The 22,716-nt window shown below is 35.7% G+C and overlaps 1 protein-coding gene across 1 annotated transcript in view; it reads right to left on the reverse strand.

Annotated features, from left to right (window-relative positions):
* Nucleotides 1–13,841, reverse strand: part of LOC131395506 (organic anion transporter 7-like) — a 30,258-nt gene extending 16,417 nt beyond the window's left edge. Inside the window, exons 1-2 of the mRNA XM_058527371.1 lie at nt 13,440–13,841; nt 12,653–12,756 (exon numbers count right to left, since the gene is read on the reverse strand). Of these exons, the coding sequence (XP_058383354.1) occupies nt 12,653–12,756; nt 13,440–13,841 (506 nt within the window). The remainder of the gene's footprint in view (nt 1–12,652; nt 12,757–13,439) is intronic.
* Nucleotides 13,842–22,716: the final 8,875 nt, after the last annotated feature.

Genomic DNA, 22,716 nt, shown 5'->3' on the forward strand with positions numbered 1-22,716 from the left:
TAAAATTCACCAGTGAAGCCATCTGGTGTTGGTCTTTTCTTTGTTCATAGATTATTGATTACTGAGTCAATCTCCTTCCTAGTAATTAGAGTGTTCAGATTCTCTATTTCTTCCTGATTCAGTCCGGGTAGGCTGTTTGCTTCTAGGAATTTTTCCGTTTCTTCTTGGTTGTCCAGTTTGTTGGCGTACCGTTGTTTATGGTGGCCTCTTGTATTTCTGTGGCATCAGTTGTAATGTTTCCTCTTTCATTTAAAATTTTGTTGATTTGGGCCCTCTCTTTTTTTCCTTGGTTACTCTAGCTACAGGCTTATCAATTTTGTTTATTTTTTCAAAGAACCAACGCTTAGTTTTGTTACTCTTTTTTATTGTTTTCCTGTTCTCTATTTCATTTATTATATCCTTCCTTCTGCTAAGTTTGGGCTTAATTTGTTTTTCTTTTTCTTGTTCCTTGAGGCATTGACTTAAAAGATTTTGTATTTGAGATGTTTCTTATTTCTTAATGTAGGCATTTACTGCTGTGAACTTCTCTCTTAGAACTGCTTTTGCTGCATCCCATAAATTTTAGTATGTTGTGATTCCACTTTCATTTCTCTCAAGATACTTTTTTATTTCCCCTTTAATTTCTTCTTTGATCCATTGGTTATTGAGGAGAGTGGTGCTTAATTTCCCTATATGTGTGAGTTTTTCAGTTTTTCACCTTTTATTGATTTCAAGTTTCATACCATTGTTGTCAGACAAGATGCTTTCTATCTTCTTGAATTTGCTAAGTCCTGTTTTGGGGCCTAAAATGTGTTCTATACTAGAAAACGCTCCATGTGCACATGAGAAGAATGTGTATGCTGCTGTTGTTGGATTAATGTTCTGTGTATGTCTGTTATGTCCATTTTCTCCTTAATGTTGTTCAAATTCTCCTTTTTCTTATTGATTGTCTATTTGTTTCGTTATTAATTATTGCATTATCTGGCTAGACGTGCTCCATTCCTCATCTTCTTTTCTGGACGTAGAGGAAGACTATACTTCCCAGTCTTATAATTAAGTAGGGTCTATGCACATTTGGGTTGACCATGGACTGTGGACAAAGTGACATAGGCCACTTCCAGGCCAGTCTGTACAAGATCTATTTTGATTCTACACATTCTAATTGACAATGTGGCTGGAAACAAAGAACTTTTTGATGAAAAAGTCACATAACAGAAGGAGTTGTTTCCTGAGTCATTGCCTAGAAGTTGGGGGCCTGGATGGCTACTTGGCCGACACCAAATCATGACATCAGTGAGAATCATTCTTTTATTGAGGTAACTAATTATGATTCTGGATTTTTTACTGAAACCAGTTACCTTGGCTAATACAGTAATGCTGTGATTATAGTGATGTTTACAGACGATAACTAGGGGCGGGCCCCGTGGCTTAGCGGTTAAGCGGCTGGGTTGGGATCCCGGGCACGCACTGACGTGCCGCTTCTCTGGCCATGCTGAGGCCGCGTCCCACATACAACAACTAGAAGGATGTGCACCTATGACATACAAGTATCTACTGGGGCTTTGGGGGAAAATAAATAAATAAAAAATTATAAAGACGATAACTAAAGAAACTTAGTGTGTATTTCTTTTTCTCTAAGTTATGAAATTTATTTGAAAAAATATTTTATTTGAAAAGAAAAGATAGTATGTATCTATAAAGAAATATGTCAAAAGAGGTTATACAATTACACATACACATATCACACATATCCTAATTTTAATTAAAAATGTACGTGTGATGTATGTAAACAAAACAAAATGATGTTCATGTTGCCTCCCACGTGGGTGGATTTATTCCCAACATCTCTTTATTTTGAAAATTTTCAAATATGAAAGACAGTTTAAATGAATACAATAGTGAATCAAGGTATAAAACTCAACTGGTTTCACCAATAGATGTCATTTTGCTACATTGCTTTTAATTCTTTGTATGTATGTGAACACACGCACACTGTTTTTTTCTTTTTTGTTGTTGTTTAATCATTTGAAAGGCAGTTACAAATCATAAGACACATCATGCCTAAAGTTTTAAACGACGTATTAAGGATAGTTTCCAATATTATTACAATTCTTTTGTCACACCTAAGAATGCTAACAACAATTCCAACGTATCAGCTATTAGACCATATTCAAATTGCCACAAAAGTCTTCAAAATCTCTTTCTAGCTGTTATTTTTCTTTATTCCATCCGTAATGTAGTTGGGGTTTACACATTGCTTTTTACTGATGTGTTTTGTTAGTCTTTTTAAATCTAGAATGATTACTTCACTTAATTTTTGCATGTCATCATCTTTTTGAAGACTCCAGGTCAGTTGTCTTATAGAATGTGAAATAAGGACAATTTAAAATGTATTTTTAATTTTTATCTATATTCTAACTTTTACATGACACAGTTTTGTCCAGAAAATAACAAAATGTTAAAAAATATATTTGCATTTTCCTTGTTGATGGCTTTGAGAGTGCTTTTTTAAAATAGAAATTAATTTTTAGAGTAGATTTAGGTTCAAAGCAAAATTGAGCGGAAAATACAGAGATTTCCCATACTCCTCCTGCCCTCCCACCCCCACATGCATATCCTCCCTCATTATCACATCCCCCACCAGATTGGTCCATTTTTTAAACTGAAAAGCCTACACTGAGGCACTGTAATAATCCTAAATCCATATTTTACCTTAGGGTTCACTCTTGGTGTTGTGCATTTTATGGGATTGGAAAAATGTATAATGACATGTACTCATCATTCTAGCGTCATACAGAGTATTTTCTCTGCCATAAAAATCCTCCCCGCTCTGCCTATTCACCTTTCCTACCCTCCAACCCAACCCATGGAAACCACTGAATTTTTATAGTCTCCATAGCTTTGCCTTTTCTAGAATGTCGTATAGTTGGAATCATACAGTATATGTCCTTTCCAGATTGGCTTCTTTCACTTAGTAACATGCATTAAGTTTCCTCCGTGTCTTTTCATGGCTTGATGGCTCATTTCTTTTTAGCACTGAATAATATTTCATTGTCTTATGTACCACAGTTTATGTATCAATTCGTCCACTGAAGGACATCTTGGTTGCTTCCAAAATTTGTCAATTATAAATACAGGTGCTATAAACATCCATGTACAGGTATTTGTGTGGACATAACTTTTCAACTCCTTTGGGTAAATACCAAGAAGCATAATTGCTAGATCATATGGTAAGAGTAGGTTTAATATTGTAAGAAACCACCAAACTGTCCAAAGTCACTGTACCATTTTGCATTCCCTCCAGGAATGAATGAGAGTTTTTATTTCTCCATATTCTCACCAGCATTTGGTGTTGTCAGTGTTCTAGATTTTGGCCTTTCTAAGAGATATGTGGTGGTATTTCATTGTTGTTTTCATTTGCATTTCTGTGATGACATATGATGTTGAGGATCTTTTCATATGTTTCATTGCCATCTGTATATCTTCTTTGGTGAGGTCTCTGTTAAGGTCTTTGGCCAATTTTGCATTCAGCTTATTAGTTTAGTTTTCTTATTGTTGAGTTTTAAGAGTTCTTTGTATTTTTTACCTAACAATTCTTTATTAGATATGTTTCTTTGCAAATATTTTCTCCCCATCTGTGGTTTGTCTCTTCATTCTCTACGCGGTACCTTTTCTAGAGCAGAAAATTTAATTTTAATGAAGTCCAGCTTATAATTTTTTCTTCCATGGATTATGACTTTGGTGTTGTATCTAAAAGTCATAATCAATCCCAAGGTTATCTAGATTTTCTCCTATGTTATCTTCCTGGATTTTTATAGTGTTGTGTTTTATATTTAGGTCTGTGATCCATTTTGAATTCATTTTTGTGAAGAGTGTAAGGTCTCTGTCTAAATTCACTTTTTTGCATGTGTACGTGTAGTTGTTTTACTACCATTTATTAATAAGACTATCTTTGCTCCATTATATTGCCTCTGCTCCTTTGTCAAAGATCAATTGACTCTATTTATGTGGGTCTATTTCAGAGCACTCTATACTGCTCCATTTATTGATTTGTCTATTCTTTCACCAATACCACACTGTCTTAATTACTGGAGGTTTATAGTAAGTCTTGAAGTCAGTCCTCCAACTTTGTTCTTCCTCTTCAATATTGTGTTGGCAATTCTGGGTCTTCTGCCTCTCCATATGAACTTTAGAATTAGTTGTTGATATCCACAAAATAATTTGCTGGGATTTTGATTTCGATTGCATTGAAACTATAGATTAAGTTGGGAAGAAGTGACATCTTGGGAGTCCTTTTAATATACAGTAGAAATAGGGAAGGGCTTTTCTCCTTGACATTATGCAAAGAGCCGCCAGTAAACAGTTTCTATTCTATGACAGTGAGCATGGCTTATCACTTCCTCCTCTTTACCCCAATTATTTAATGCTTCTATGATTCTGAAAGAGCCTAGGCAGAAAAGAATCTGATGACATTCTCTATATTTTCCAAGTCAGTGTCCTACATCAGGGTTCATAATAACTTCTTCATCACTATCAAAAGGCTTGAATGCATTAGCCATGACTGCCTTTCTCCAAACTCTGAACTATAGGAGTCCTCTCTTCTTTCTATCATGAATGCATAGAGTGACCATAAAATTTTTATCCTCAAAGGGATACTTTTGAGACCAAAAAAGGATGTTATTCATAATTAAGCCTAGCATGCCTGGGCACATGGGATGACTGGTCACCCAAAGGATAAGGGAAGTTGGGCTATTGCATTGGATATGCAAAAGGAAGGGATTCTAGGCACTGATGCTGAGTAGTTTTGTCTAAGCTCAGACTAGTGTTCAATCAGTACAAGACTGTAATCACTAAGGTAGCTGTCTGAGTACCAGAAGTCCACATCTGTACCCTGTGTCACCCTCACCAAAAGTTTTTATAACTTGTTTCTACAAGGGCACAAGCATGGCTCTTGCCCCTGCAATGGAACAAAGGTGAGGTCTGGTTTGTTTGAGAAATTCAAACCATGAAGATTTTAGTTTCTTTATTTACAACTGAACAGTAAGATATTCAACATTTGAAAGAAATGAGGCCTCCAGAGAAACGTATGGGACTGCATATTTTAAAATTTTGACTGAGAGGGATGTTCTAATGGGCAGAAAGAATATTCCAGAGGTATAACAACCAGTATATGAGGATCACTGACCATTAGTAATGGACATTGGCCCTAACACTTGAAGTGTTCACATAGAGTTGCCTGCTGGGCCATATATTTCCCCTTTAGTGAATGGGTAATGGGGAGATGGTTGCTCGGGTATTTATGAGCTGAATATCAGTCTGGCTGAGGTTTATATTTGGGGTTGGTTTTTTCCAAGAAGGTCATATTCTTAGTACTGCTTTCCCCTACCTGACTTCTCTTGCTGCATGACCAATAGGCGCTTCCAATTTATTATGTGCAAGACAGAAGTCTTGACTCTCTCCTACATATGGGTTCTTTTTCCTGTCTTCCCTCATCTTATTTAGTGGTATCAGCATTCATCCATTTGCTCACGCTGAAGATGTAGACATCATCCTTGATCTTCCATTAGCCATATCAAAGACTTCTTCTTAAAAATTTGAAACCATCAGGAAGTCTTATTGCATTTTTCTACAGATAGCTTCCTAATGCAGCTTCTTGTTAGCATGTCCATGGTCACTTTCCTAATTAAGATTTCCATCATTTTTCCTTAGAATTATTTGGTAGTCTCTTAAATAATATCACTACCACCACTTTGCTCCCCCAGTTAATTATCAATGAAGCACTAATAATGTGGATTAAAATTCTATCATAATACCTTTCTTAAAAGCCTTTGATGGGTGCATTTCAGATTCCAGGGATAAAGGACTTTAACTCTACAACCTGCCCTCCAGTCCCTTGGAAAAAATCTATGAAGCCTGTGCATAACACAAAAAGCAGCTACTTGGGGGCTGGCCCAGTGGCGTAGCAGTTAAGTTCACATGCTCTGCTTCAGAGGCCCAGGGTTTGCAGGTTCAGATCCTGGGCGCAGACCACACATCACTTATCAAGCCATGCTGTGGCAGCATCCCATATAAAGGAGAGGAAGATGAGCATGGATGTTAGCCCAGGGCCAATCTTCCTCAGCAAAATAAGAGGATTGGCAACAGATGTTAGCTCAGGGCTAATCTTCCTGGCAAAAAAAAAAAAAAAAAAAAAGCAGCTACCTAAAGAGAGTATTGGTGTGTTTGAGAATGAACAGAAGCAAGTAGTCTGTTGGTGGGGAGTGTACGGCCCCCTCAGAGGAGAGCAGATAGGGAACAATGTAACGAAGATCCTGTTTCCATGGCTTTAAACTGGAGTAAGGTGCAATCCACACAGTAAGTACAGTGACTGGGGTGCATGTGCAAAACCTGCCCTCTTGTAGCCTGCAAAACCGGTTGACTGACTGTGGGAGACTGGGAACACTGAAGAGAGTGAGAGTTCCAGTAACAGAAAGTGGCAAAGAGAGGATCTCTAGAGTGTGTCTATTGCACATCCCTGACTGGCCCCTGAAACATGCATGTGCAGAATAAGCTCAAAGACAGTCAGCTGAAGACAAAAATCTGAACTGAGGCCACTGCCTAGTAAATAGTTTTTAGTTCAACCCCAGGCATGAACATTACATACTAAAATGAAAGAATCAATATTACTGATAAATAATAATGGAATCCAGAATCTCCACAACTTAATATTTATATTCTTAAAGATAGAATTCAATATTTCCTGATATGTGAAGAACCAAGAAAATGAAACCCATTTTCAAGAAAATGGAAATCATTCAAATCTTCTCCTGAGATGAGACAAATTTTGAATTAACTATTAAGTGTTTTAAGGAAGTAGTATAAGTACCCTAAAAGATGTAAATAAAATATGATTTAATATTGCATGAAAATAACAGCTGAGAAATAGGCACTCTCTGCAGATAAATTGACACAAACCACAATAATTGGAATTCTAGAACTGAAAAATTATAGTTTCTGATATAAAAATTCACTATATATACTTCACAGCCATGTGGACACAACAGAGAGACTATGTAAACTTGAAGATAGAGCAATAGAAATTATAGAAGTTGAAGAACCAAGAGAAACAACGCTTAAAAAAAATCAACGCAGAGCTTCAGTATACTCTTACACCAGGAGTTAGCAAATATCTCCAATAAAGACCAGATAATTAATATTTTATGCTTTTTGAGCCACTTACACTATCTATCAGTGTTCATAATTGTTTTGTCTTTTTATATTAATATTTGTTTCTTTTTTAATTATAGTTAAATACATACAAAATTAAATTTGACATTTTAATCATGTTTAAATGTATAAACAGGTGATATTAATTATATTCACAGTATCTGCAAATATCATTACTATCTATTGCTAAAATTTTTTCATCACTCCTAACAGAAATTCTGTGCTCAATAAAGCAATAACTCCCCTTTCCTCCCTTCCCCCTAGTCTCTGGTCACCTCTAATCTACATTTTTTCTCTATGAATTTGTGTAATCATGTAAGTGGAATTATAAAATATTTGTCCTTTTGTGCCTGTCTTACTTCACATGAGATTTGTTTGTGTCCAAAGTGTCATTTACCCAGGAGACTATTCCAAGTGCATGTGAGAATTTTGTGTATTCTGCTATTGTTGGGTTCTATATATGTGTGCTAGGTCTAGTTGTTTTAATAGTGTTATAGTCTTCTATTCCTTGTTGCTCTTTGGTCTAGCAGTTCTGTGCATTATTGAAAGTGCATTAGTGAATTATGTAACTGTCATTATAGAACTGTCCATTTCACCCATCAACTCTGTCAGTGCTTGCCTCACATGTTTTGGGCTCTGTTGTTTTGTGCATCTATATTTATCATTGTTATATATTCTTGTTTAATTGACTTTGTTAAAATCAACATATGAATTCCTTCTTTGGCCCTTACAACAGTTTTTCAGTTAAAATCTATTTTATCTGATATTAGGAATAGTCAACCAAGTTTTCTTTTGGTGACTATTTACATGAAATATCTTTTTCCATTCTTTCATTTTTAAGTTATTTGTGTCTTTAGATCCAAAATGTCTGTTATAGATAGCATATAGTTGGATCCTATTTTTTTAACCCGTTCTGCCAATCTTTGCCTTTTGACTGGAGAGTGTAATTTAGTTACATTTAAGGTAATTAACGATAAGGAGGGACTTAATTCTGCCATTTTGTTATGTTTTCTGAATGTCTTACAGCTTTTTTGCTTTTCATTCCCTCTATTATTGACTTCTTTTTTGTTTAGTTGATGTTTTTGCAGTGACATGCTTTGTTGCCGTTATCACTTCCTTTTATGTATACTCTATAGATATTTTCTCTGTAGTTACTGTATAACATCCTAAAGTTATAGCAGTCTAATTTGAATTGATACCAATTTAATTTGAATTGCATTAAAGTCTCTACATTTACACAGCTATATGTTCCCCCTGTTTATGATATTGATATCATGAGTTACATCTTTATATACTTAAACATAGATTTAAAATTATTTTTAATGCATTTAAGTTCTTTGGAAAATAAAAAGTAAATTTTCACATCAAAATCACAATAATACTTGGTTTTATATTTGCCTATGTATTTACCATTATCAGATGACTTTTTTCTTCATATCTATTTCTTCTTTGAGCTGCTGTCTAGTGCCCTTTAATTGTAAGCTGAAGGACCACTTTTAGCATTACTTGTAGAGTAATTATAGTGATATTGATCTCCACCATCTTTTGTTTATCTGTAAGTGTCTTAAATTTAACTTATATTTAAATGATCCATTTGCCAGATATAGAACTCTTGTTTGACATTTTTTTTCTTTCAACACTTTAAAAATATCATCCCACTGCCTTCTGGCCTCCAAAGTTTCTAATGAGAAATTAACAAATGATTTCATTGAGGATCCCTTGTATGTGACAAGTTGCTTCTTTCTTGCTGCTTATAAGATTTTCTCTTTGGGCCAGCCCCAGTGGTCTAGTGGTTAAGTTGGGTGCACTCCACATTGGTGGCCTGTGTTCGGTTCCCAGGCATGGACCTACGTCACATGTCAATAGGTGGTCATGCTGCGGTGGCAGCCCACATACAAAATTGAGGAAGACTGGCAACAGATGTTAGCTCAGGGTGAATCTTCCTCAGCAAAAACAAAACAAAACAAAACAAAGGTTCTCTCTTTGTCTTTGGTTTTTGATGTTTTGATTATATTGGGTCTTAGTGTGGGTCTGTTTGAGTTCATCCTACCTGGATTTCCTGGAGGCTCTGTGATTTGTAAATTGATATCTTTCATCAAACTTGGGAAGTTTTCTGCATTGTTTCTCACATAATGTCTCTGCCCCTTTTTCTCTCTCTTCTTTTTTTGAGACTCCCATAATTAGTACCTGGGTTGATTGCTGTGTTCCCTAAGTCCTTTAGGCCATGTTCACTTTTCCTCATTCTTTTTTCTGTCTGTTCATCACAGTTAATAATGTCAATGGTACTATCCTCATGTTCCCTATTTCTTCTGCCTGCTCAAAACTGTTGTTGAATCCCTTTAAAGAAAATTTCAATTTGTTATACTTTTCAGCTCCAAAAACTCTATTTGCTTCCATTTTTAGAATTTCTGTCACTTTGTTGATATTCTCTTTTTGTTCCTGTAGTATTTTTCTGAGTTATTTTAGCTCCTTTTCCGTGTTTTACTTCAATTTTTTGAACATATTTAGGACAGTTATTTTATAGCCTTTGTCTGAATGTCTGACTTCTGGGCTTACTCATGAACAGTATCTTTCAAGTCGTTTTTTCCCTTTTAAGGGCCATATTTCCCTGTCTCTTTGCATGCCTTCTGATACTTTGTTGTTGTTGTTGAAAATTGAGCATCTGAAATTTGTAATGTGGTAACTCTGGAAATCATGTATCCTTTCTTCCCCATGGTTTGCTCATTCTTTTTTAATTTTTTTAAGGGTTTAGTAGTCTATTTTGTTTTCAGACATGTCCAAACTACATTGCAAAACTATTAGCTTATGTTTAATGAAGTTTGCACTTAGATTTTGTTGAGTGCCCAGGGGTCTCCCAGTGTTTCTAGATTGCATCTGTTTTTAGACACTCCTTAAAGACTTAGCTAGGCTTGTACTGTGGGTAGCTATCAACCTGAGATAAAAGCCTTAGTTGTTCCCATGTCTTTGCTGAGCATGCGCTTTGCCTGGCCTTCTACATGGCTTTCTAAATTCCCCCTTATGTATGGCTGTTTTTGAAAGTCTTAATTTCCCAAAGGGTCTCAACCAAGCTTCTCTTTCAGGTCTTAGGTGGTCTATAGTATGTGTTCAGCAGTGCTTATTGCATGTCAAAATCTTTTTAAATAAAATACTCAGAAAACCAGAAATAGAAGAAAATTTCTTAAATCTCATTAAGGGCATCGACTATAATCCTATAGCTTACATTATACTCAAGTTTGAAAGGATCAATGCATTCTACCTAAGCTCAGAAAAGGACAAGACATTACCATCTCTCACCACTTTCATTAAACATGATAGTGAATGTTCTAGTTGTTGACAGAAAAAGAGTAAAAGGAAAAAGATAAGAAAATAATAAGTAAAAGTATCCTTACTGGCAAATGAAAAGGTAGTGCTGTAGAAAACTACAAGGAATTTAGAATAAAGCTACAAGAACTAAAAAGTAAATTTATCACGATGGCAGTTGGTAAAGTCAGTATGTAAAAGTCAATTTCATTGTTAAATAACAGCAATGAATAATTAGAAATTAAAGTTACAAGAAACAACTACATAGCCTCAAAAACCAGTTAATTAGAAAGTTAATTAGAAATAAATTTAATGGAAAAAATGCATGACTGTTTCTACAAACTATAAATGTTGAAAAAGGAAATTAAAGAAAATCTAAATAAAAAGAGAGCTCCATAATGTTCATAGATCAGAAAATTCAATATGTTAAAAATGGCTGTTTAATTCAAACTGCTCTGTAGATTCAAGGCAAACCTGATAAAATTCTAGAGAGAACCAATTTTCTGACTTCCAACAACATAGTAGAGATTGCCTGTTTTCAACTCTACCAAAATGTAATCGTCCAGTATGCAATCATTTGTATTTTGCTGTTCTGCTCAACTACATAGTTTTGATATTCATTCATGTTACTGAATAAAGTAGTTTGTTCATTCCATTTACTGTATATTAATTCTTTATGTTAATATCCTGCAGCTTATTCTATTATTAATAGACCCTAGATTTTTTCAAGTATTTGGATATTATGAAGAGTTGAGGGTGTTATTTTAAAAGTATCAATTTGTTCATGCCCCTCTCCTACACATAATCCTTTAGTTATTCCTCTCAGGTTTCTGATGAAATTCAAAATCCTCTACTGGCGGCCCTGATTCGGATCCCAGGCCTGCACTGACGCACCGCTTCTCCGGCCATGCTGTGGCAGCGTCCCACATACAGCAACTAGCAGGATGTGCAACTATAACATACAACTATCTACTGGGCCTTTGGAGAGAAAAATGGAAAAAAAAAAGAGGAGTATTGGCAATAGATGTTAGCTCAGGGCCGGTCTTCCTCAGCAAAAAGAGGAGGATTGGCATGGATGTTAGCTCAGGGCTGGTCTTCCTCACAAAAAATAAAATAAAACAAAGTAAATAAATCCTTACATTGTTTTTCCCCCTCAATTTCAGCCAGTTCTCCACTGTAATCTACTACTAGACCTTTCCCATCCCCTGCCTTTACTACCCTGTGATCCATAAAAATTGATATATCAAGAATTTCTCAAGACACTGTCACAGAAGGCTGGGTTACTGAGTGGCTAAAAACGAACATTCTGACTCTGAACTCATTTATATGTTACATTTACTGTGATATATTTAGTGTTCACATTTCTCAGTTGAGACAGCAGTTAGTATTATGCTGGCGAATGGCAAAAGGCAACTCATACCCTCCAGCTCTCTCAGGAGAGACATGGTTGGGTGTTGGCAATGATTTCAGAAAAGGTCTCTTTCAGAAGAGGTACTGTCTGGCACAGAATACCCCAAACTTCTCACATGACAAACTGTGACAGAAGTTGTGATTAGATTAATTACATTACACGATTGCAAAACTTACCTTTAAAAACCTGTTTTTGCAAACACAAAAATCAAGGTTCCTGACATAATTTTTCAACACACCACCAAGGACACATTGCTCTATACCTGACAGGTTTTATAGCAGAATCTACTCATCACACTAGGGCAAGTAGACTGTGATGACTATTCTCCGGGAAGCCACAACCATTCAGCTCACAGGCTCCAGGGAGGACTCAACACGGCACACATGGTCAAGGCCGACACAGAAGATTTCCATACCTGTGTCTCAAACAGGCTGAATCTCATCCATGAAACTTTTTCCTCAGCATTCCCATAGGTAACACTTTCTCATGTTTCCAAACCACATGTTACAGAACCTCCTCTGTATATCTTGTTCTGATGTGGTTTCAGATTTGATGGCAATGTCATTGCTGTGTCCTGTACATCAAGCTCAGTGTTGAAAAAATAGCACTCACCACACTGATTAATTCCCCACTTGTATTTCTGGAACACTGGAGACCAAGGCAGTGTATCTTACAATGTTTATTGCTAAAGGAAAGAATTATTCATGAAATGATGAAAATACTTGGGAAAGAGAGCTGTGATCCAGAGACACTCACCTGTCTGATAAATGGCCGTATATGATGCCTCCCACCAGCATTCCAGCCATGAATAAGAATTTAGACACTGAGATCAGTGACTGAAATTCACATACCAGGTCCCACTAGAAGAGAAGGAAATTTGCAAAGGAGAGCTCCATGGCAGCTTATAACCCCTCATTGGAACCCTTTAGCATTACTTGCAAATTTTAGTACATCAGACCCCTATCTTCTTTTCCAGCTTCCCTTTCTACATTACCTGACATTCTCATTTAGTTAAAGATAACTTTTTTCTGGACGCCTTCTCTAAAACTGTAGGTTTTACTAATGCTCTGTTTTATTCCATGATAACTTGTTCTTAATCTTGGCCATAGAGCACAATTACTTGAGTTTTAAAATTTTATTCATGCCTGAATTTAATCACAGACCTTCTTACATGACTTCTCTGGGGTACAGTCTGAGCTGGTAGGTTTTCATCAATCTCCCAAATATTTATAATTTGCAACCAAATGGTAAGCATTACTGACTTAGCAAAACATTTTTAACACATTACCTCAATTACTTGCTTAAACTGGGTTCTTTCCTAGAATGAAAGCACTAGAATAACAGGGTTCGTGTCTATTTTGAATTCAATAGTGTCATCATTTATTTAAATGTGAAGCATTTAATAGAGAAGCAATTAATATTTGCTGAAAGAATGAAGAATGAGCACCTATGTAGTGACTAAAGACTTGAAACATCTTCATTATGTGTTCTACCTATAAACATCCACACCATGTACTCACAGGACTTCCATGGGGACTCTTACCTCAGTCACAGTGGTGGAGGAGTAGGAGCTTCGGTCATACACCCAGCCATTCACACAGGGCTCTGTGTCTGGTTCACTCATGTTAGGGAAGGTCCCATTCAGGTGAAGGAGCTGCCACTGGGGGTGGCGGAAACGACGACACTTCTCTGGCATCAGGCTTGAATCCAGTGGGATGGAGATTCTCAGGAGGGTGTCTTGGCTGAGGATCCCAGTAGCATCAGCAGAGACAGTGCCATTGTCGAGTATGTGGACCCAGCAGCGGTGACCAGGGACGGCTGCAGTGAAGTTCTCCAATAGTATATGAGGGTATACTATGATGTTGGAGATACAAATGAAAACCATCTGAATGATCTGGAATCTCCCCAGGCCTCCAACTTGATCCAGGAGGTCCTGAAAAACCATTGAGGCTGAAGAGGTGATCCCGAAGATGAGGCAAAATGACTGTCTCTATAAAAGTTCAAGGAGAGAAAATATTTCCTTTTACATGTCACACTAAATGTGTGATGACAACACTTTCTCCTCAATTGGCCCTATCTCATCTTCAAAGCAGGGTCATGGAAGATGTTTCTCCAAATTGTGTTAGGGTCAGGTAGATAGCTGTTTTCATTAGTCACAGAGAGAAATATTTTGCTGAAGTACTTCCAACAGTTGACAATTAAATCTGTTAAAGTTCTACTTTGTAAAATTTTTGTCCTCAGCAATGCTTCAAAGTCAGCATTGGACTTTAATCTATAGAATCTTAGTAAACAACCTAAAATGAACCTGCTACAGTATGAAATTCTTCCCAGAAAATTTAACTGGTGAGACTCAAAAGGAAATGCTTTTTGATTTTCCTTTGAAAAGATGAGAAAGCATTTTACTTGTTTACTACTGAATTTTGATTAATAGAGTTAATGAAAACAGTCATGAGTTAAATAAAGCAAGTGAAATATGGGGCAATCCTTTCCTTTTCATAACTGACATTCTGCTTTAGTTAAAAATCATACCACAAATTCACACAGAAATTATGTTACTTGAAATCGGGGTAGATTGGGCAGTGATGGAGGGCAGAAGGTTAAACCAATGGTAAGCTCATATAGAGGCGTATTTGTAGTGGTTTATTGATTCATCCAGACAACATTTGTGAGGACCATGTCTGTGCTAAGTCAAGGAATAAAAACAATGTTTCAGACAAGGACTTCATGGCTTCTACTCCAGTGAGTAAGGGAGAAGCAGATAAATAATTACACTCTGATGTCATAAAATTACTATTTGGTACATGCACAATGTGCTAGAGAAGAATTGAAGAGAAAATATGGGCTCAAATGTCATAGCACTATGGATTAGGACTAAATTATCTTTTAAAAATTTCTTTGTTTACAGCTTTATTGAGATGTAATTCACATACCATCTGTTATAAAGCAGAATTCAACTGAGTAAATTTGAAGAGGTAATTGGCTTCCCTAAGGAATTCATAAATCAAGCAGGATCCCATCCAGCTACTAGAAGGGCACTATGAAGAGTTCTACAGAATCTAAAGTTTTTATAATGTAAGTAAATCTCTAGGAACAGAAAAGAAAGGGTTATTTTGGGTGAGAACATCTTCTTTACTGGGGGAAAGGGAACTGGCATGAGTTTTATCATGCAGATTACCTTACTTGTGTAAATCAGGAAATTTCAGAGTGTCTGTTTAAAGGTCACATTCCTGGGAGGGTTGAAAGTGTAATTAGGTCTTGGCTTGCTGTCATGGGGGCCATTTTATGTTTGATTTTTCTTACTTTTACCAATTATCTTCAGTTGATTAAAACTTTCAATCTAAGTGAGAGATGTGATAAAAAATGAAGGCATTAGTGCCATTCTCAGCCACTGCTCCATAGTTCTCATGGCTTTTTCTGATCATCTGTGTGATATTTGCAAGTCAGGATGTTTTTGCTTAATCCCTGTGATATTTATAGGACATATCTTCACTTTCAGAGTCCTTAAGTTGGTTATTCTTTGTTCCTTCTCTGACATTCCAGTCTCAGGGAAATCATTTGCATGGTTGTTAGTACCTGCAAACATGCATTTAAAGCCCTTGACAGAACATAACATGCCAGAGAGATTATTATAATTACAATAAGCAGGATAATTCTCAATGTTTGGAGTGCACTTTGGAGCCATGGTCTCTGAGACCAAACCCATTAAAGAAAGAACTCATTGAAGGAGTGACCGTCTAAAGCCAAGTAGCTCCCTCAATGATCACATGTAATTGAGTTTCAACTTCCCCAAGAGTGTTGTTCCAGGTATAGCAGGTGGTGTCAGCCACAGCAAAGACATCTTGCTCAGCTAAAAGAAAATCAAGGGCTAATATATTATCAAGAGCAACCAGAGAGTCTAAGAATTTTTGTTGAGCAACTATTGCTTTAAGAGCAGATTCAGTAATATTTTCGAGAGCTAAGGAGAGGTTTCTGATCACTGCCTCATTTAAATTCACTTCTAGCTAGAGAAATAGGGACCTGTTGAAAGGAGCTAATTTTGAATTAATGAATGCATCCTGGTAGGCCCTATCTAGAATAGTTATGGGCATAGTTAGATAACCTAAGAGGCATTGCCCAGCTGCGTGCCAGCCACTAGGCATTCTTAAGTCCAAGGCAAATGATAACCATCACACACATAGATACATCCTGTTGAGTCACAAACTACTTCCACTAAGGTGGCACCATTATTGAATTCATTCAGAAGAATTGTTGCTCTTGCCTGTTCAAGCCAGGAGCCAGTTAGAATTTTCTCCTAGCCTGAAATAAAAATTTGTTCTAAATTCCATAGTTTACCCCCCTTAGGAATGGCCTGGGCAATACAGGTGAAGACATCATCTTTCCAGGTTCATGCCAGAGTAAAGGAAAGAAAGAGAGAAAAGAAGAAAAGGGTTTCATATTTAGCTAAAGTAGGAAGTCTTGATCTGGCATCTTGGGTAGAAGCAGTCTACATTTATGTCAGCTACTACTCTTCCTATTCAATTTGATTTGGAGGTCTCCAGTATTTGTACACGATCAGATGTCAGACCTATACAATGTCTTCAAGATTTGCAGCAGTGTTGGTGGTCAGGAGAACTTGGTATGGTCTCTTCCAATGGGGCTTGAGGGCTGTCTTCCTCTGATGATGCTTCCAGAATACCCATTCACCAGGCTCTAGAGTGTAACTAACAGGATGCTTTAAATGGGGTTCTGGGAAAGGTTCTTTAATCTGTTGATGATAGGTTTGAGCATAAGACATTAGAGACTTCAGTATCTGGTCATAGCAGCATGAGACAACAAGGGATCAGCAGAAGGTTGTATACCAATAGACATTGTTCTGCCAGTGACTATCTCATATAGAGTAAGTTTATGTTTTCTAACGGGGGTACTGCAAACAGTCAACATGACCAAAGGAAATCCCTTAGGCCAGAGGAGTCCAGTCTACGGGTGTATAACAAAACCTCATATAAAATTAATAGGACTAGACTCTAAAATCTGCAAAGGTGCAATCATAATCTTTCTTTCTACAATTACCTCTGCCATTTACTAAAGGTGATTGCAGTAAAACTAATTTTTTTATATTAAAACTTGGCCTGATTGTTTATATAAGTGAATTAAGAACATTGACTGAGGGTTTCCGAATTCTGAGGGATAAAGTAGAGAGAAAAAGTCATGTTTTATCTTTTTTGACAAAAGTGTATCTTACCAAATTGTTGATAGCTTAAATGAAGAGATTTCTTTAAATCTGGAAAGATATTAAAGCCGTTAGTTCTCCAGACCTTGCCTGATAATAATGGGTGATAGGAGCAGTGCTAGTTCCAAAAAGTTTGCAAGTTTTTCATTGATCCTTGTATGTTTTGCCCAGTGAAGTGGGTGCCTCAATCACTGGAGATTGTGGAAGATGTACCTCAAGTGGAAAAGACTTTCCTTTTTTTATGCCAGATTTATATTTTATTTTTATCTATCTACCTACCTACTTATTTTATTGTGGTTGCATTTGTTTACAGCATTGTATAAATTTAGTACATCATTGTACTTCTATTTCTGTATAGATTACATCATGTTCATCACCCAAATACTAATTACAATCCAACACCACACCCATGTGCCTAATCATCCCTTTTGCCCTGCTCCCTCCCCCATTCCCCTCTGGTAACTACCAATCCAATCTCTGTCTCTGGGTTTTTGTTGTTGTGTTTATCTTCTACTTATGAGTGAAATCATATGATATTTGACTTTCTCCCTCTTACTTATTTTGCTTAGCATAATACCCTCAATATCCATCCATGTTGTCACAAATGGCCAGATTTCATCATTTCTTATGGCTGAGTAGTAGTCCATTGTGTATCTATACAACATCATCGTTATCCACTTGTCCCTTGATCGGCACTTAGGTTGCTTCCAAGTCTTGGCTATTGTGAATAATGCTGTAATGAACAGAGGGGTGCATATATCTTTACACATTGGTGTTTTCATGTTCTTTGGATAAATACCCAGCAGTGGAATAACCTGATCATATGGTAGTTCTATTCTTAATTTTTTGAGGAATGTCCATACTTGTTTCCATAGTGGATGCAGCAGTTTGCACTCCCACCAGCAGTGTATGAGAGTTCCCTTCTCTCCACATCCTCTCCAAAACTTTTTGTTTCTTGTGTCGTTAATTATAGCCATTCTGATGGGCATGAGGTGATATCTCATTGTAGTTTTGATTTGCATTTCCCTGATAGTTAATGATGTTGAACATCTTTTCATATGTCTGTTGGCCATCTGTATATCTTCTTTGGAGAAATGTCTGTTCAGGGGTTTTGTCCATTTTTTAATTGGTTTATTAGTTTTTTTGTTGTTGAGATGTATGAGTTCTTTATATATTTTTGAGATTAACCCCTTATCAGATGTATGGTTTGCAAATATCTTTTTACAAGTCTTAGGTTGTCTTTTCATTTTGTTGATGGTTTCCTTTGCAGCGCAGAAGATTTTTAGTTTGATGTAGTCCCATTTATTTATTTTTTCTATTGTTTCTCTTGCCCAGTCAGACATGGTACTTGAAAATATGTTGCTAAAACCAATGTAAAAGAGCATACTTCCTATGTTTTCTTCTAGAAGTTTCATGGTTTCAGGTCTTACATTCAAGTCTTTAATCGATTTTGGGTTAATTTTTGTGTATGGTGTAAGATAATGGTCTACTTTCATTCTTTTGCATGTGGCTGTCCAGTTTTCCCAACACCATTTGTTGAAGAGACTTTCCTTTCTCCATTGTATGTTCTTGGCTCCTTCGTCAAAAATTAGCTGTCCATAGATGTGTGTGTTTATTTCTGGGCTTCTGATTCTGTTCCATTGACCTATGTGTCTTTTTTTGTGCTAGTACCATGCTGTTTTGGTTACTATAGCTTTGTAGTATAGTTTGAAAGCAGGGAGTGTGATACCTCCAACATTGTTCTTTTTTCTCAGGATTCCTTTGACTATTCAGGGTCTTTTGTTGTTCCATATAAATTTTAGGATTCTTTATTATATTTCTGTGAAAAACATTGTTGGAACTTTGATAGGGATTGCATTGAATCTATAGATTGCTCTAGGAAGTATGGACATCTTAACTATGTTAATTCTTCCAATCCAAGAACAGAGAATCTCTTTCCACTTCTTTGTGGGAAAAGACACTTTCTAACAGTTTCTTTGCCACTGTGAAGTCATCATCCTTGTGGCATGGGAAGTCTTCAAACCATCCAGAAACCATACATATGTTAACAAGAACATATTGATAACTCATACTAAGTGGGACTTGAGTGAAGTCCAGCTGTGGATGTTCAAATGGTCCAGAAGGAGGAGATCTGAAACCTCTGGTGATAAAAACAATTTTTTCTTAAGTGTAGTATGGTGTATGAAGGAATGTAAAAACCAAACTCTGGGGTTTGCCAGGGAGCTAGGAAGAACCAAGGGGCCAGCTTGTGTTTCCTATAGTCTCAACTGTTGGTTTAATTTACAGCTGGTGTTTACCCATCTTAATTTTTCTGATTCAGGAGCAGCCTGTTGCAATATTACAAGGACATCAGGATGGCAAAAGACTAGCAATGAACGGTCATTTTTTGGCATAAGAAGGATGCACTTCATCCACATGTGCCACTCTCTTTATAGATTGTGTTGCTGCTGCCTCTGTCTGAAAGTCAACTGGGGCATTTTCCTGATACTCAGGTTCACTCCTTTTAATCTGGGCCTCAATTTTGATGACAGCTATTTCATAAGGTAAGAGAATAACAATAAGGAGATCATATCCTTGTTGCCTATTTTTGATTGGGGTCCCAGAGGATGTCCTACAACATTTAAGATAATAGCTAGAATTACAAGTAAAAACATTACACCAGGACATATCAGATTTCCAGGAATTTCACACAATTTCTTGAACACATATATGTATGCAAATACAACATAAAAAAGGCATAATATTACCCCTTATCTGACAATGCTTCCTATGTAATTTAACATAACAAATAAGCATAAGTAGTTTAACAAATCTTTTGAAATGTTCCATCTGGAAATTCCCAATTTCTTCCAAGTCAAAAAGACTTCATTTTTAGAATTTGATTTTGGGAAGCTTGTCAAAGATATCAAAAAGTTTGGCCACTAGACTAAATTGTATCACAAATCAATATGAAACTTAACATTTAGTTTCCTATTAGCAAATTTTGGTTCTTTAAATATTAAGAAGACTGTTTTTCCTTCATAATCAAAGGCCTGATAAACTAAAGAAGATTATTTTGATACAATATTAATTCCTTGTTTTTCTTTCATAATGTCTTATCAGGAGCAGACCTAATAGTCCAAGAAAACCGTGTTCTTTAGCAGATAAAAGAAAATTAAGGTCAATTTTGCATAAGTACACCATGATATTATAGGTTAATTTAAAACCTTTATAATAATTTAATTTTTGTCTGCCTGATCACACAATTGATAACCCTCTTTCTCTCTTTCTTTCCATATATATTTAGTTTGTCTGTCATTCTTCTCCTTTTCATTCTGAAACAAAATTACTCTCACATCCCTTAACTGCATGCACCTTCACAATAGAATTTTTAACCTTTAAAAACCTTCATTTCTAAGTGAAAAATAAGGCAATAAACAATTATGAACTGTCTTTTATATTAGCATCCTGTGGATTGGGAGATTTATAAATGTTTTTTATAATTTCTAAGAACATATGTTTTTTCATAGAAAATTTCTCAGTGTGACATAAAACATGTTTACTAATAGACCCAAATTTATCTTTAGTTTCTCTGCAATAGGAAGCCAAAAGTTGAGAAACCTATGTTCAATAATTAATGTTTCACTATGTTATCTTATATGAAAATGATCTAGATGTTTAATAAATTTCTTGTCATTTAATTTAACTTTGCAAAACTTAAGTTTCAAGTTACCAAAAACATTTTGGAAGCTATTTTTTTTTTTAATTTTTTGTTTATTGCAGTAACATTGGTTTATAACATTGTAAAAATTTCAGGTGTACATCATTGTACTTTGGAAGCTATTTTTAAGTAAACATGCCATAAAATATAATGTTGCCAAAAAGTTTATCTATTAATTCTCATCCCAATTACATCTATCTAAGGTACTTAACTCACAAAAATTACATTTAGATTACCCACAAAAACTTCATGAGACATTGGGCAAAATCAGCCATCATTTGAAGTTATGTTTTGTTGACAAATTTTGCAACAGAGATAACATAAATTTGACAGGTAAAACTAGGTAGAACAAAAGTTGTTTATCTACATTATATTCAATGTTGGTAACTTTAGAGATATATCTGTTTAATTAAACCAAGAAATTTAATCTCACTTTCATATCTAATATTTTCCTAGATCACTTGAACTTGAAAAGAATTTGGGTTAGATTGCATTATATTTCTAAGAACTTTAAAATGCCCAGTTCTTACAAGTGTTTGACCTTTAACTCAACTAAATAGAGCTCTTCTACAAATTAATTTCAGCAATACCATCTGGACATAGAAATTAGCACATATCTACAATTTATATATATTATTTACAGAAAAATACATAGACATAGAGAACTTATAGTTACTAATTTCTGTGTAGAAGATTTGTAAGATTTCTCATTAGCCCAATTTGCAAATAATTTCTCCATTTTTTTTTTTTTTTTGCTTCTGATGAGAAACTTTGCATTTCAAAAAACGACTCTTAGGTCCTAGAGAATACGTGGGTAGAAAATCTACATCACAAAGGTACAGAGCATATATCCAAGTTTTCTTCATGATGCGGATTTTGGGGTATATTTGCAGGACAATTCTGTTTCTAACATTACAATATATACAATTATTTTGACATAAATAGAGAAAGTTTTGTGATTGACACAAAGGACTGACACACCCTTTCACCTATTATTGGAATGTTTCTTTCCTTCTGAGTTATAGTTTCATTTTAGCTTAGTGGAGGAGGACTACAGAAAATTTCCTATCAGGTACTAAATATCAAATTTCAATTTGGCCAAATTTCTGATTTATTTAGTTATTAAATCCTCAGAAATATCTTGTGAGTTTGCAGCCAGAAGAAACAGTAAATATATCTGGCAGAATTGAGTAACTTTATTAGTTATAATTTCAGTTTCCTCTTGGCTGTTTAAGGTTATAACAAAGCAGTTTACCAGGAAATCCCTCAGAGTCTTATTAACATTGATAGGAGCCCACATTGGGATTCTTTGTCACAGGTAGATATGCATGTATCTGTAGGCCATTAACTTGGGAAGCTTTTGTGTATGGTCATCTGATCTTTTCAGAGTGGAAAAACAATTTAGCCAGAAGATTATTAGAATAAGTACTCAAGTAGAGGAGGATAGAGGAGGCAGTAGGAGTTAAGTCAGTGTTATATCAGTCTTATTGTCTTTTGTTTATGTACCTCTTATCCCTTTAATTTTTAATATCTTTTGCAGTGAATCTTTCAATGTTGAATCTTGAAGCCTTTTCTAACATTGTGAATTGATTTTATCTAGTTGGAATGTTTCTCATAATGACATTGTAATTCTACGTTGTCTCTAGACAAATTTTGCCATTTTTGTAGATATTTACAACCTGTGAGATCACAGTTCTTAGTTATAAAATAAACAGTTGTGCAAGAAGGTGGTGCATGCAATTTTTTGAAGCTTGATGATCTCATTTCTTTTAGCCTGTGGGTTCCTCTGAGCCAAACTAATACTTAAGAGGGACTTGCTGTAGGGTGGGGAAGCGGCAAGTGCTTTAACAGCCTTTAAATGTTTGACCCATGAACACCAATTTTGCAGCTTTTTTTTCAGAGATTCCTATT

This window comes from Diceros bicornis, chromosome 31, assembly GCF_020826845.1.
Source record: "Diceros bicornis minor isolate mBicDic1 chromosome 31, mDicBic1.mat.cur, whole genome shotgun sequence".
In the NCBI taxonomy this organism is placed as follows: domain Eukaryota; kingdom Metazoa; phylum Chordata; class Mammalia; order Perissodactyla; family Rhinocerotidae; genus Diceros; species Diceros bicornis.